At 39.5% G+C, this 15,025-nt stretch overlaps 3 protein-coding genes across 5 annotated transcripts in view; 1 reads left to right on the top strand and 2 right to left on the bottom strand.

Moving 5' to 3' along the window:
• The window catches only part of osbpl9 (oxysterol binding protein-like 9), a 52,726-nt gene extending 50,872 nt beyond the window's left edge, over nt 1-1,854 (bottom strand). For both annotated transcript variants that reach the window (XM_065248500.2, XM_065248499.2), the window contains exon 1: nt 1,703-1,854. In XM_065248500.2, coding sequence (XP_065104572.1) covers nt 1,703-1,813 — 111 coding nt within the window. In that variant the 5' untranslated portion in view covers nt 1,814-1,854. The remainder of the gene's footprint in view (nt 1-1,702) is intronic.
• A 948-nt stretch (nt 1,855-2,802) lies between these two features.
• On the top strand, nt 2,803-9,515 carry LOC135729188 (biotin-dependent 3-methylcrotonyl-coenzyme A carboxylase beta1 subunit). The gene is made up of 12 exons (XM_065246649.2): nt 2,803-2,934; nt 3,231-3,545; nt 3,668-3,864; nt 4,011-4,189; nt 4,269-4,349; nt 4,444-4,622; nt 4,995-5,187; nt 6,616-6,707; nt 6,794-6,950; nt 8,273-8,358; nt 8,472-8,553; nt 9,320-9,515. The coding sequence occupies exons 1-12, from the start codon at nt 2,915-2,917 to the stop codon at nt 9,404-9,406; spliced, it is 1,668 nt and encodes a 555-aa protein (XP_065102721.1). The 5' UTR covers nt 2,803-2,914; the 3' UTR covers nt 9,407-9,515.
• A 52-nt stretch (nt 9,516-9,567) lies between these two features.
• LOC135729190 (retinal Mueller cells isomerohydrolase) overlaps nt 9,568-15,025 on the bottom strand; it is a 298,130-nt gene continuing 292,672 nt past the window's right edge. For both annotated transcript variants that reach the window (XM_065246651.1, XM_065246650.2), the window contains exons 4-14: nt 14,875-14,982; nt 14,639-14,780; nt 14,420-14,567; nt 14,243-14,324; nt 14,013-14,145; nt 11,271-11,410; nt 11,014-11,143; nt 10,830-10,944; nt 10,115-10,209; nt 9,920-10,031; nt 9,568-9,838 (exon numbers count right to left, since the gene is read on the bottom strand). In XM_065246651.1, coding sequence (XP_065102723.1) covers nt 9,690-9,838; nt 9,920-10,031; nt 10,115-10,209; nt 10,830-10,944; nt 11,014-11,143; nt 11,271-11,410; nt 14,013-14,145; nt 14,243-14,324; nt 14,420-14,567; nt 14,639-14,780; nt 14,875-14,982 — 1,354 coding nt within the window. In that variant the 3' untranslated portion in view covers nt 9,568-9,689. The remainder of the gene's footprint in view (nt 9,839-9,919; nt 10,032-10,114; nt 10,210-10,829; nt 10,945-11,013; nt 11,144-11,270; nt 11,411-14,012; nt 14,146-14,242; nt 14,325-14,419; nt 14,568-14,638; nt 14,781-14,874; nt 14,983-15,025) is intronic.

Consider the following 15,025-nt stretch of genomic DNA (forward strand, 5'->3'; position numbering starts at 1 on the left):
AGCCACATCAATGAGACGCTCCCGTTAAACGTCTGTTTGAAGCATATCTCTCCACTTTGTAAAACCTACAAGCAATTCAGGAGAACTGAACTTTTTGACTCCACTAACTGCCTCAAGCAAAACTCTTGGACGTCTTTTAGAGAGTCTATGCCGCGAACTTTGCATATTTTTGAGAATCCAATGTTTTGCTGATCATGATAACTGGTCATTATTATACACGTGAACACGAATGATTCGCTTCCTCAATGGAACGTCAGAGCTTTGTTTTCCAGGGACTGAAACTAATCACGACACTCGCGTCTTTTATTATGCGTCGGTTTATTTCAACCTATCAAAGATGACTTTGACATTCTCACAGGGTTCCAGAAAAGTGTACGAAAAATATCAGACGTTTAGCCAACAGTCTGTGGGCGTGACATCTGAGGCTAAGACTAGAAAAGGGCATAGATACCTTTTTCATCTGCCACACCAACCACTATCCTAGCTTAGCACAAAGACTGAAAGTAAATAGCTCCAGCTAGCATACACATTCTCAGAAGGCAAAGCACTGCTTTGGGCGGAGTGATTAGCGCAACCCTGAGCAAACTCTCTGCTCCACGGGGCTTCTCGGGTGCTGCAAGCAAATATACAAATCTATACAAATCACAACATATAAATAGGAAAATGTTGGCATTATTGTGTCACTTATTAGGAGCAGTATGCTAGCTGAAGCCATTTACTTCAAGTCTTTGTGCTAAGCTAGGCTAGTGGTGGGTGTGTCAGACAAAGTTACTGGATGCACGGAAACGAAAGGGGTATGTATGGACTTATCTAACTCTGGGGGATACAATGAAAGCTAAAATCCCCAAAAGTCAGGGTGTTTCTTAAAAAAAAAACAGCATTCTAGAGTGTTTTTCTGTAATAATGACAAAACTTATGAGATCCAAATATCCCCTTTAGAAATTAGGCTGTGCACAAAATATTGATTAAATGCAACATCAAACACATATTATGTGCATAAATAGTAGAAAAATAACCATTCATATTTGCAATTCCAAACCTTTGGTATATATGTACAGTAATAACTATGCACATACAGTATCATCTTGGCTTTTTACTTCAGTTTGACATGAGTTGCTGCACCTCAGTCTTTATGGAGATATTTAAATTTGCGTCAAATACCATTTTTGCGTGGTATTTAGTCCATTTTTACCTATGTAACAGTGTCAACAATTACTACCTACATGACATAAAGGCATACATTCACAAGCCTGAGAGGTCAAGTTGTGTATGATTTACTGATGACAACTACTGTAGCTCTTGGTATGGCTGTAAAATTCATAACTGAGCAGTAAACGAAAGCAAAAACCTCGTCTTAATGGTGTAAACAACCCGAAGCTACCATATTCCTAACAGCTGTCACATGTGGGCGCCTCCGCCCTTTTTATTTCGCCAACTAAACTACAGTAAGCATTTTCCAAGGGAGGTGGCTTTCCTGTTGGCAACACATCGATTCAAACTGCTCATTGGCTTGAGACTGCCTGAGCTAAGCTCGGATTGGTTAATGTCTCAATCACTCTTGCAGAGCCCCGCCCTCTCTGAGACTTCCAACTCCTGAACGGCCTCCAAATACTCGTCGCTTCATGGCAATAACCGATCGCAGAATGAGCCACTAGGCGATTAGCCACGTCTTATATCTCATAAGAGTGCGAGAAAGACTTACGGTGTAATATGACAATAACCCGGCATTATAGTCCAGCACGAACCACCGGTACTGCCATCCCTTCATGACATTAGTCCATTTGCTCAGCGGCCCCTCCATGATGGACGCCATTTTTACACTTCGCCAGAGTGCTCGGGGGGAGGAGCGAGTAGCGAGAAAAAACATGCGCCTGACGTCACCAGCTAAAGGTTTAGCTAAGACTAGTCAACAACTGTTTATTATGTTTAATAAAATATTAAAATGCGGAATAATAACACATATTCTATTATATATTCTATTAATATATGTTTCCATTTTCTGTGGATGTTCACATTTGCATGTGCTGATTCGAAACAACACTGTAAAAAAGCTCTATAAAATACAGTTGACTATAAAAAAGCTTTGTACATACGTATACAAACAGCTATTATATATTTAATAATAATAAAAATTATTAGGCAGGTCAAGCTGAAAGTTTATATAAAAAAGGCTCATAATGTCGAAAACTGTGCAAATACTGACAAAGTTTGAATAGGACAAGAACGTACAATAATATTTTAAATGGTAGTTTTAAGTATTACATTGATCTGTTATTTGCACAGACGCCATGACATTTTCTACATTGAAATGCAAGTTGCAAAAAGGGCATAAAAGAGCGAGGTAAAACGTAAAGGTAATCTCATTTTTTAAATTGTGGTTTAATTAAATTGTGGAATTTTTATTCTATATTTAGAAAAATAAGAATCTTCTGTCCGTTTTATTTATTGTTATTTGAAAATTACTATATAAACATTCACTAGGGTACTAGGGAAATATTGAAAGAATGTTAACATTTAGATATTATAAACACGTATTTGCTGGTATATAGTGCTCTCTAGAGGTCATCGTGTATCATTTGACTTGTTGACATATGTGTTGTAGCGTTGGTTCTGTAGTGTTCTCGCGAGACTTATACTGGGTTTGGCGTGCCAAAATTCTCTGCACATTTACGTGATGTTTTGTGGATTATAAACCTGTTTTATGAACATCGTTACACCATATACACTCCATATATAGATAACACATATTCCCCTTTCTATCTTTATTACATCGTCGTTGATATAAACTGTGAAATCAAAAAGGCAAAAGTTTTGTCTTCCAGCAGAGGTAGTTGCGCCTGCGCGAGATTTCGCAGAACGCGAACTTCCCACAGTCACAATTCAGTCACCCTTTTTGCTACGTTCTTTTCTCGTAATGTACTACTGTATGTTAAGGTAAGCTCATATATTGTGTGCTTAAATAATATTATGTGGTTTTACGGCTCTAAATTATACTGTTTGATGCGATGTGAGACAAGTACCGCACTGATACATTACGACCTTTGACACACAAAACGAGAGAAGAAACAAGTATAACGTTAGGTCATTCTAAAACGTGTCAAAATGACAGTCCAAATGCTTGATGTTGTTACAAATAGCATGCATATCTCACCAGGTCTTTTTTTATTGTCGCCCCAATGCTCAAAAGCCTAAATTTCTTACAATAACAATAATGTCTCTTATTTCAACAGGTCTTTCAGGGGGAATAACTTCATACAACTCGCAAGAGCTTCAGGCTCACAGACTCCACAGTTATGGGATACTTCATCAAAGCTTTGCACTGCATGTCACACCACACATTCACCTGTTTCAGGCAGTCTGCAGAGACCCTTGACACACATTCTGCAAAGACACAGGTCTCTGACAGCATCATATCGCTGTATGAGCTCCACTGTACAAAGGAGACGCATGCCAAGTGCCTTTACAGTTATTGATGGAGCATTTCATCCATTTCACAAGCACGTATATGAAGCAAATCTCAGGAACAGCCTAATATGTCAGCAAAAGTAAGTGTGATGCATTTAAGATCTTGTATCCACCTTATATTTATGCATTTGGCAGATGTTTTTATGATTTTTTTATTATTAATAATATTGTTAATGCTAATAATATTGCTCTTTTATATCAGGTACCTTGACCACAAGCAAAAGGTCTTTAAAGGGGGTGGTGAAAACGCCATAGCCAGACATACGCAAAGGAATCGTAAAGTCTTGGTACGAGAAAGACTCTGTATGCTGTTGGATGATGAAAATTATTTAGAGCTTTCTCCTTTCGCTGGATTTGGACTGCCTTATGGAGACATCCCATCAGCCGGCTGTCTTACAGGTACCTGGTTAGCTTTTATATTTCAAGGATACAGTGATTATGTGATTTTAGTGATTGATTATGTAAAAATAACTACAAATTTAAATGACAAAATAAGTAACAATCTATCTATGATGTCAATAACTGCTTTATAAATTATTCTATAGGAATCGGTCAGATAAATGGACTATGGTGTGTGTTCATCGCAAATGATGCTACTGTGAAAGGTGGTACAGCATATCCCATCACAGTAAAAAAGCAGCTTAGGGCGCAAGACGTTGCCATGCAGAATCGCCTGCCCTGTGTATATTTGGTAGACAGCGGTGGTGCATTTCTACCTTTACAGGTACTACTAAAGTATCTCAGAATGTGACACATGACATTTCTCATCATTGTTGATTTATGTGGAATTTCACAATCAACAGTCAGAAATCTTTCCTGATAAAAATCAAGGAGGTCGGACCTTTTACAATGAAGCTGTTATGTCAGCAATGAAGATTCCACAGGTACCAAGACTTGTTTTTTACATGCACGTTTACTTTCTAAAGTTTTTCTTTATTTACTACCTAACACTTCTGCAATATCCTATCATACCTGTAGGTGGCAGTAGTGTGTGGCTCATGCACTGCTGGTGGTGCCTATGTGCCAACTATGGCTGAGGAGGCGGTGATTGTCCACAGGATAGGAACAATTTTTTTGGGAGGTCCACCCCTGGTGAAGGCTGCGACTGGTGAGGAGGTTTCTCCAGAGGACCTGGGAGGAGCCAGGCTACACTCAGAGTATGCTGTTAACAAGTTATAGTAATACACAGAAACTTTGATACTCATCATAAATGTATTATGGTTCTACAATCTGATACAATCACTGACTGTACTATTCGTTTTTTTGTAAGGAGGTGGTACTGAAATGTATGTACTATGGTATTCAAAGCAACTTTTAAGAATGCTATTATGTTACACAAAAACAGTAACACCACAGTATCATTATAGTATAATGCCTAAAGTTATAGGTTGATAGTGGTTATAGTAAAGTAAGTCAGTAAAATGTTTTGAATTGTGGGTTTTAAAGGATCTTGCATAGTTGTGTTTAGCACATGAAGACATTATGTCTGTTTTATTAATGATGTCTCATCTCTTTCCCTGAATCTTCAGAGTGAGCGGCTGTGTGGATCATTTTGCTACGGTTGAGAGTGAAGCATATGAGTATGCCAGAAACATTATCTCCACCTTAAACTACGAGCTCCCGGAGGAGAGCAGCACTCATCCTGAGGAGCCCTTGTACAGTATTGATGATCTCATGGGTCTTGCCCCACGGAGCTATGAGTACAGTATGGATATCAGACTAGTAAGTGTTCTTGCAATATTTAGTAACTAACCTATGTGTTAACTCTAAACTTGACTCTTCTGTAGTTACATTGTGTACTAAGAGCAACGGAAAATTAAAAGTTGTGATTTTCTAGGCAGATATGGCTAGGAACTATACTCTCATTCTGGCGTAATAATCAAGGACTTTGCTGCTGTAACATGGCTGCAGGAGGCATAATGATATTACGCACTGCCTGAAAATAGTCCCCTGGTATTGAAAGAAACCATAGACAGTAAAAAAAAATGGACACAGCGACCCCATTGAATTCAACGGAGACAAGTGAAGTCAATTAGAAGCACCCACTTCCTGGGTGTCCAGCGTACTGCGCAGACTCAAACTGAGCTTGATAACGTAGATATCACGTGAGCAACCTGTCTGACAATTGTAAGTCTTCTAATAGCTGTGCCAAGAGAAATTTGAATCACCCGCCGAATCTTGCAGAGACGGCGAGCGTGAACAGGAACACATTTGGGTAAGTATTCTGATTAATATTCTCCCTTGATTTTATGCCTCCATGTCCACCCGATTGCCTCATAGACAGTAAAAGATTGCCTCCGAGCTTCTCCTCCTGTCCATACGGTAATTTCTCTACTGTGCGACAGAGAGTCGCAGGTTATGACACAATCGTTAGCATATTTTTACAAAAACGGCTTCTACTGGGACATAACGTAAGATACAAGGTAATGGAGCCTTTTATACATTTTCTTGTTTCTTTAGAAATAATTAAAGGACAATTGGAGTCTTTAAACACATCAGATGTAAAGTTATTCACTGTCAAAGTGAAGCAAAAATGAATGGGAGTCAATGGGATGCTAACAGCAGGTGGGTGTTCACTAAGCAATGGCGGCGCCCGGGGAAGCTTCAATAAAATATGAAACCCTGCCCCCCTGAAAGAAACTAAGGGGACTATTTTCGGCTGCTGCGTAATATCATTGCGCCTCCTGCAGCCATGTTACAGCAGCAAAGTCCTTGATTATTACGCCAGAATGAGAGTATAGTTCCTAGCCATATCTACCAAGAAAATCACAACTTTTAATTTTCCGTCATTCTTAGTACACATTGTAACTACAGAGTCAAGTTTTATATAGGAAAAATGGTTATTTTTTAGCGCGATGCTAATGGTCTAATCAGATTCAATGGATTATGCTAAGCTATGCTAAAAGTGGTACGGCCAGACCGGAGATCAGCTGAATGAATTCCAAAACGGTAAAAATTCATTGTTTAACTCTAGGGGAGCTGGAAATGTGCATGTTTTCCAAAAAAGTGGAATGTCCCTTTAAACTTTTGTGAAAATCATCAAAAAATGCTGGCAACTTTTTTTTTAAACGCTGGCGGGGAAAGAGTTAATAAGACTCTAAAGACACATTTTAAGGTTATTCATTTTATATATGTAATTTTTTTGTTCAGATTGTGAGTCGACTGACGGATGGGAGTCGATTTCAGGAGTTCAAGGCGCGTTATGGTACCACCCTTGTCACAGGATTTGCCAGAGTTGAAGGGTAAGGTATCAAAACTATTGAATTATAACTTTTACTTGACTGTTGTCTGATTTTAAAGTAAATTCATTTTCTTCATAAATCTTTAGTCATCAGATTGGAATTGTGGCAAATAATGGAGAATTGACATATGAAGCTTCCCTGAAAGGCAGTCATTTTGTCCAGCTGTGTGATCAAAGAGACATCCCCCTGGTTTTTCTACAGAACACATCACCAGTGACTCCACACACCCTCTCACAAGCCAAGGTACATCACAAGACATAATTTATGCATGTGTAAAACTAGATTTTCAATCAATTTCCTTTAATATTTTACAGTAACTTAACATTGATTCAATAAATCAGCGTTCATTGCATGCAAATGTTATAAAGATTGTTAAAAAATGTTTCTCGAGTCATTTTTTTTTAATTTTATTTAAAGGTGCCAAAGAATGCATTGAAATAATATATTAAATTGTTCTCTGATATCTACATAGAAGGTGTTTGGCTTTATAAGGTGCTAAAATGATCCCAAAACAGTTTTACATGTCCATTTACAACCTTTAGAATAAAATGGTCTATTATTACCTTATTTGAAAGGGTCATGAATAATAATGTTGACCTCTGCTCTGATTGGCTGTTTAACCGAGCAGCTCCTTTAGTAGCTGTGTGTGTGTGTGTGTGTGTGTGTGTGTGTGTGTGTGTGTGTACCTGGTAATTATCACGTTGTGGGGACCAATTGTCCCCACAAAGATAGGAATACCAGTGTTTTTGTGACCTTGTGGGGACATTTTGATGTCCCCATGAGGAAACAAGCTTATAAATCTAACAAGATGATGTTTATTGAAAATCTAAGGTACAAGAAAGGTTTTTGTGATGGTTGGGGTTAGGGAATGGGGCAGGTAAGGGGAATAGAATATACAGTTTGTATGGTATAAAATGCATTACGTCTATGGAATGTCCCCACAAAACATGGAAACCAGAATGTGTGTGTGTGTGTGTGTGTGTGTGTGTGTGTGTGTGTGTGTGTGTGTGTGTGTGTGTGTAAACAGACCTTATGTTTGAGTCTGTATCTGACGAAGATACAAAATTTGAGGAATAATTAATTGTTTGGAGATTGTTACTGGTAGTAAGTTTGTGTGTGTTTTTTCAGTATGGACATGCAAAACGTAACTGCAATGTGAACTTGAGCCTATAGCTTACATATAGCATTAACTAGCATATAGTGCTAACTTAGCAGTCACAACTATGTTTTTAGCATTGTAACAACATGGTAATTAATTTGTAATTAATGTGTAATTTAATGTTTGTGGCATACATCGCCACTGTAACGCCACAGTTGGTGTTATGTTGAGATTGGCCTGTTTTCCAACGGTCTTTTGCACGCACAAGGTTTACATAAGGATGAAACAATCGTGTTCACGATATTCCATTATCATGTACAGTTTAACATTCTATGGCACCTTTAAACAAACTGGATTGTTAAAATGGTACCAGATGCCACTGAATCCCTGAAGTTTATACTTTGCTACCTGCTGTTTTCCTTTATTTAAGATTTAAAATCTTCTTTCTTTTTCCTGTCTCTCAAAGGCAGAGTACAAAGTGTCCATTTTGGCACCGGGACACTCGGATGCACTGGTGCAGACAGAAGAGGAAATCACTCAGATTAATGAGATGTAAGAGACGACATGATGGTCCCACTAAAACATGATGCAAAATGTTTTGGTCATTAACAACCTTAAGTGCGTGAGATTTTCAATCAATGAGATTGTCTGTGTTGATTGTAAAGGTTGGAGGATGAGAGTTCAGCTTTCTTCTCCACCGGCCGACTGTGGGATGATGGAGTTATTCTACCTCAAGACACCAGAAAGGTACAAGCTTAGTTGGTACAGCATTGCATTAGCAAGATTATGGGTTCAATCCCAGGGAACACACCAGTGGCAGCTCCTGACTGCTCATCTGACAGGTGCAAATTCAAAATATGTGTTGCTTGTGTTTTCAAAATCATGTAAACCATGTGCATCACGTGTTTTGTCAAAATAAGTGCCTGCTGCACATGCGTCAAAACCGTTTATGATAAAAGAGACGCTCACGTTTAGAAAATGCACACAAGATACAATCCCTTAACAGTAAACTCTGATTATGCATGAAATTATGTGAATATCTGGCAAACGCAAGCGTCTCTTTTATCATAAACCCTTTAGACGCATCTGCAGCAGGCACTTATTTTGACAAGACACATGATGCACATAGGATCACTTCACGCGCCAAACACATATTTTGAAATGACGAACCACACACATGATGGGCTACATACATGTAGTGACGAACTTCACATCGAGCCCCCCCTCCAACAAAAGAAGTCACCGGCCGCCACTGGAACACACATAGCGATTAAAAAAGATGTAAAGACGTAATGCACTGTAATTCGCTTTGCATAAAAGCATCTCACAAATGCATGAATGTAAAGAATTTATTCAGCATAATTTCCATTGATATGTGGTTTTTGGTTAATCTTCCGTGCTTGTATACACACATATTCACATGAAGATTGTTTTTTTCAAATGATTGCATGTTAAGATAAAAAGAAATAAAATAAAAACAATTTAAAATATTCTTCTCTTTCATGTTCACTAGGTTTTAGGCAAGTGTTTGAAAATTATTAAACAACAGGAATATCAGTTGTCCAGGGAAAAGATGAGGACACCTCTTCTCCGAATGTAACTCATTGGACTTAATAAACACGTATAATGAATGAATAATAAATGAATAAAATGTCTCTTTTTATTACAAATTTGTAGATAATTTGTAATAATTTGTTAAATGATTTGTACATTTTTCTTGTGAATAAATAACTGTTATTAAACATGAAAGCTATGTTCTCATTCATTTAAAAAAAAGTTTTATTTAGAAAAAGCAATACATTATAAAAAATCTGTACCTATGTTATTAGCATTAAATGTTCCACTTGATTATTTGAAAATGTAGTCTGTGCTCTTGTGGTTCATTACGGTTTGTATGTGCCATGCAAGGTGACCGGTATGATGACATCAACCTCTGCACGAGCTATTTCTGTCAGGTCAGTGGCATTGAGTATGAGGAGGAAGGCTGGCCTCTGGATAACCCCTGGTTTCACCACGATACTCAGAAGAACACCTGAGACCGGCAAAATTAGGATTTATTGTCAACAGAATAAACTAATCTGAAATCATTTGTTTAGTAACATTTAAGAAATACCATCATCTTCATCTTTGGCATCAGGGCTTTGTACAAACAGAGGTTCGGATGGATATGCGTCTGGCTCCTGCCATATCCATGTTTCTTTGCTTTTCACGTTCAACTTGCAAATCTAGAAGCCCACATAGATACATAAACTAACATGCTCCCAAATGAAACAAATATTGAACTTGGAAAATATCTTGTCGCATTTACCCGGTCTGGAATGAAGTGATTTAGTCCGAGTCCATAAGCAAAGGTGTAATTTTTCCCACAGTGTTTTTTGTAGTTGATCTGAGGAAACTCAAATGCTGGAGCACACAACCCAAAGAAAAACATGTTAAATAAAGGAAAAAGGAAAAAGATAAATCGTCTTAGAGTTTAGACTTTATTAAGATGTCAAATAAAACTTTGATGTCTCCAGAGTACGTATGTGTAGTTTTAGCTCAAAATACCATATAGATAATTTAATATAACATGTCAAAATTGCCACTTTGTAGGTGTGAGCAAAATGTGCCGTTTTTGGGTGTGTCCTTTTAAATGCAAATGAACTGATCTCTGCACTAAATGGCAGTGCTGTGGTTGGATAGTGCAGATTAAGGCGCAGAATTATCCCCATCTGACATCACAAGAGGAGCCAAATTTCAATTACCTATTTTTTCACATGCTTGCAGAGAATGGTTTACCAAAACTAAGTTACTGGGATGATTTTTTTTATCACATTTTCAAGGTTGATAGAAGCACTGGGGACCCAATTATAGCACTTAAACATGGAAAAAGTCTGATTTTCATGATATGTCCCCTTTAAATCTTGCATTAAAGTCTGTATTTAATCCATATAATTTCTCATACAATTGTCGTATTGCTCGATTTGCTAATTTTATTTGAAATTAAATGTTTATGTTTGAGATATTTAGGGCTTAGCATTCACCCTGACGTGGTGCAGAAAACAGAACCTCAGGCTCCAGCCAAACTGTCCCATCACTGCACAAAACCGCAGTGGCTGTGGTGTACGGTAGAGAAACCAAATTCTTCCCCTGCTCCTCCTAAAAACAAACAAAAAACAGTAAAACTAATGTCCCAATCCAGTTGCTCCTGAGCATGATGTCTCTTACCCTGTGAAGATCCAGTGGTAGCACATATCTCCGTACTTCTGGCTGTGGTGCTCTCAAGGCTGCTGCCTTCACTTCCTCCCAATTTTGTTTTAGGTTTGCCAAATACAGATAATTATACACAAACTCATGCCTGTCAAAAACAGATGATTTAACAGTCTGTCATGATCAAAAGTACAGTGTTTTTGTTTTGTTTCTCTATTTAGCTATTGTGCATCATCAGATGTTATTTGTCCCAACATAATAAAACACAATCTTACCCCTTCCATGTGCAAAGGTCAACAATAACAAAGCCTTGGTCCTCAAAACAGTTAATATGATGAAACACATTGAAGGCAGATGTTCTGAATTTGTGCTCGATGTTTATTCCAGGATTCTTGGTGGCTAAATGAAACCAAGTCTGGGAATGGAACCAGATACAAAGGATGTGGCAATGAAAATTGTGTTTTTTTCTTTCAAAACTTATAAAAGTGATTCAACACTTTAGTAATGGTGCTAGAAAAAAATTGGCATAGAAAAAAAATTTGGTTTCCCAAAGAACCTTCAATTTATATAATAATTTCTTTCTTATAATCTGTAAAACGCATTTCAGTACAAGTAACCTTAAAGGGGTCATAGCATGAAAGTCTGACTTTTTCCATGTTTAAGTGCTATAACTGGGTCCCCAGTGCTTCTATTAACCTAGAAAATGCGAAAAAGATCAACCCAGTAACTTTGTTTTGGTAAATGATTCTTTGCAAGCATGTGAAAAAATATTAAGTACAGATTTTGCCTGTTTTGTGACGTAGGTAGCAAGTCCAATTATAATAATAGCGCCCCTTAATCATCGCTTTCCAACCACGGCACTGCCATTTAGTGCAGAGAGAAAGTAGAAAAGAATTGACAGCACAATTGAGTTTTAGGGCGAACTGAGGGCGCACTCACATTATCCAAACCAAACCAAGCCCCAGCGCGATTGTCACCCCTCTCTACTCCCCCAGATGCACGCACTCACACTGTACTTTGTATCGATCCGAGTCCGGGCGCGCTTTCGTCATTAAGATGCGATTGTTTTGAAAAAAGCAGGAAGTAAAGCTCTCTCTTAACACTGGAACCCACCGTAATGATAAGTCTGTGTTTTTTATTCGGAGTCGTTTGGTGCGCGATTACAGACAGCCCTCTCACATGTCATCATATTGCTCAGTTCATCTGTCACGAGCGCAGCTCGGACATTCACGTAACCCTGCGGCGCGCATCAAAAGGTTTTTACGGAGGCAGATGAAGGTGAGTGGTCGCGCAACTGACGTCTTCACCTTTTGAATCGAGCTCAGGCGCGAATGCGCTCACACCACAGCCTTCCGCGCCTGAGCCCAAGTGAACCGCGCTCCGGCACACCTCTGCAACCCGGCCGCGGCGCAATTAATCAATCCGCGCCCGGGCACGGATGAGAGCGATCACACTAGTCAATCAAACCAGGCTTTGGGGGTCAAACGCGCCCGAGCGCGGTTTGGTTTGGATAGTGTGAGTGCGCCCTCACATTATCCAAACCGAACTATGCCCCACCGTGATTGTCACCCCTTCCTACTCCCCCAGATGCACGCACTCACACTGTACTTCTTATCGATCCGAGTCCAGGCGCGCTTTCGTCATTAAGATGCGATTGTTTTGAAAAAAGCAGGAAGTAAAGCGCTCTCTTAACACTGGAACCCACCGTAATGATAAATCTGTGTTTTTTATTCTGAGTCATTTGGTGCGCGATTACAGACAGCCCTCTCACATGTCATCATATTGCTTAGTTGATGTGTCACGTGTGCAGCTCGGACATTCACGTTATCCCGCTGCTCGCAGCAAAAGGTTTTTACGGAGGCAGATGAACATGAGTGGTCGCGCAACTGACGTCTTCACCTTTTGAATCGCGCTCAGGCGCGATTGCGCTCACACCACAGCCTTCCGCGCCTGAGCCCAAGTGAACCGCGCTCCGGCACACCTCTGCAAACCGGCCGCGGCGCGATTAATCAATCCGCGCCCGGGCACGGATGAGAGCGATCACACTAGTCAATCAAACCAGGCTTTGGGGGTCAAACGCGCCCGAGCGCGGTTTGGTTTGGAAAGTGTGAGTGCGCCCTCACATTATCCAAACCGAACCATGCCCCACCGTGATTGTCACCCCTCCCTACTCCCCCAGATGCACGCACTCACACTGTACTTCTTATCGATCCGAGTCCGGGCGCGCTTTCGTCATTAAGATGCGATTGTTTTGAAAAAAGCAGGAAGAAAAGCGCTCTCTTAACACTGGAACCCACCGTAATGATAAATCTGTGTTTTTTATTCTGAGTCATTTGGTGCGCGATTACAGACAGCCCTCTCACATGTCATCATATTGCTTAGTTGATGTGTCACGTGTGCAGCTCGGACATTCACGTTACCCCGCTGCTCGCAGCAAAAGGTTTTTACGGAGGCAGATGAACATGAGTGGTCGCGCAACTGACGTCTTCACCTTTTGAATCGCGCTCAGGCGTGATTGCGCTCACACCACAGCCTTCCGCGCCTGAGACCAAGTGAACCGCGCTCCGGCCCACCTCTGCAACCCGGCCGCGGCGCGATTAAACAATCCGCGCCCGGGCACGGAACAGAGCGATCACACTAGTCAAACAAACCAGGCTTTGGGGGTCAAACGCGCCCGAGGGCGGTTTGGTTTGGACAGTGTGAGTGCGCTCTTAATTTCAACAAACCACCATCATTGCGATCAGTGTATTTGCATTTCATCAGCTCATTTGCATTTTAAAGGACACACCCAGAAACGGCACATTTTTGCTTGGACCTACAAAGTGGTAACTTTAACATGTTATAATAAATTATCTGTGGGGTATTTTGAGCTAAAACAATACATATGCACTGTGGGGACACCAAATACTTATTTTACATCTTTAAAAAAAATCGTATAATATGACCTTTAAATGGTTCTGTGGATGTTAAAGGTTCTTTATAATACCATACATAACAAAAAATAAGCCTCGACTTACACCCATTTGGTCATTTGACTCAAAGCAGTCCATATAATTCGTCCCTCTGATGCTCCAAGACGTCAAAAACTTTAACAGGTTGATCTTCACTGGAGTCTCAACAAACACAAAGTAGCTCTCTGTCATGCCAAAGCTGAAAAATAAGAATATATTTAAAAACAATATAACTATTAAAATATTTTATAAAATCTATGAAATAATTAAGTGGGGAATAAAAAAATGCAAACAACCTATGGACATAGGATGGTTTTAATCTCTCACTGCTTGGAAACTGCACCAAAACCTCAGACTTTTCAATGGGATCTGAATTATCTGAATAAACAAATCATACTGTCATTAAAAACCTCATCATACAGAATGAAGAAGATCAAAATAGCTAAAAAAAATAAAAAAAACAATAAACTAACCTTCCTGTGCTGGAGGAATCTTGACTATGTTGTAGGCCAGTGACATGTTCTTTCCAAAACAGTTTCCAATGTTATATAAGGTACCATCTTCTTCAATATGTGGATGCGCAGTCACTCCATTGACCGAAACGTACTTGCAAAGGTCAACCTGTGTGCGAGCAGAGATTGTTAAAGGATTCATGTTCTTGTTGATGGACTTAAATCTGGACAAATAGAAACCTTTTTAATTGTTTCCAATGTATCAGGATCGACTTTGGTTATGTAGTTGGTTTCCGTGCAGGCATAGAAATCTTCACCGATGGGATAGACGTTGACAAGGCAGTTATCCGTCACCTCAATGCCTTGGAAGTAAGTAAAAAACCTGGTGCCAAAATAGGAAGTATACCAAAAGAAACCGACTTTAAAAAGAAAGTTGTTTCATTCCTAAAAAAATAAGTGCAAAGTACTTTCCAAACCTGGAAAAGATGTTTTTGCACGGATCTGGATATGCAGCCGTGCCAAACTCAGTGATCACAATCCTTTTCTCAGTCATGGCTCGCACATACGCATCAGTTCGGATAAACCTGAAGTTCAACGTTAAAGTTAACAGAAGCATCAAATTTAAAT

This window comes from Paramisgurnus dabryanus, chromosome 11 (genome assembly GCF_030506205.2).
Source record: "Paramisgurnus dabryanus chromosome 11, PD_genome_1.1, whole genome shotgun sequence".
NCBI classification, from domain to species: Eukaryota; Metazoa; Chordata; class Actinopteri; order Cypriniformes; family Cobitidae; genus Paramisgurnus; species Paramisgurnus dabryanus.

Bases quoted from the DNA above. Each gene is read 5' to 3' on its own strand.
- LOC135729188 (XM_065246649.2), top strand. From the start codon at position 2,915: ATGTACTACTGTATGTTAAG. The intron at 3,865-4,010 runs GTACCTGGTTAG...ATTATTCTATAG, and splicing joins ATCAGCCGGCTGTCTTACAG to GAATCGGTCAGATAAATGGA. The intron at 6,708-6,793 runs GTAAGGTATCAA...ATAAATCTTTAG, and splicing joins GGATTTGCCAGAGTTGAAGG to TCATCAGATTGGAATTGTGG.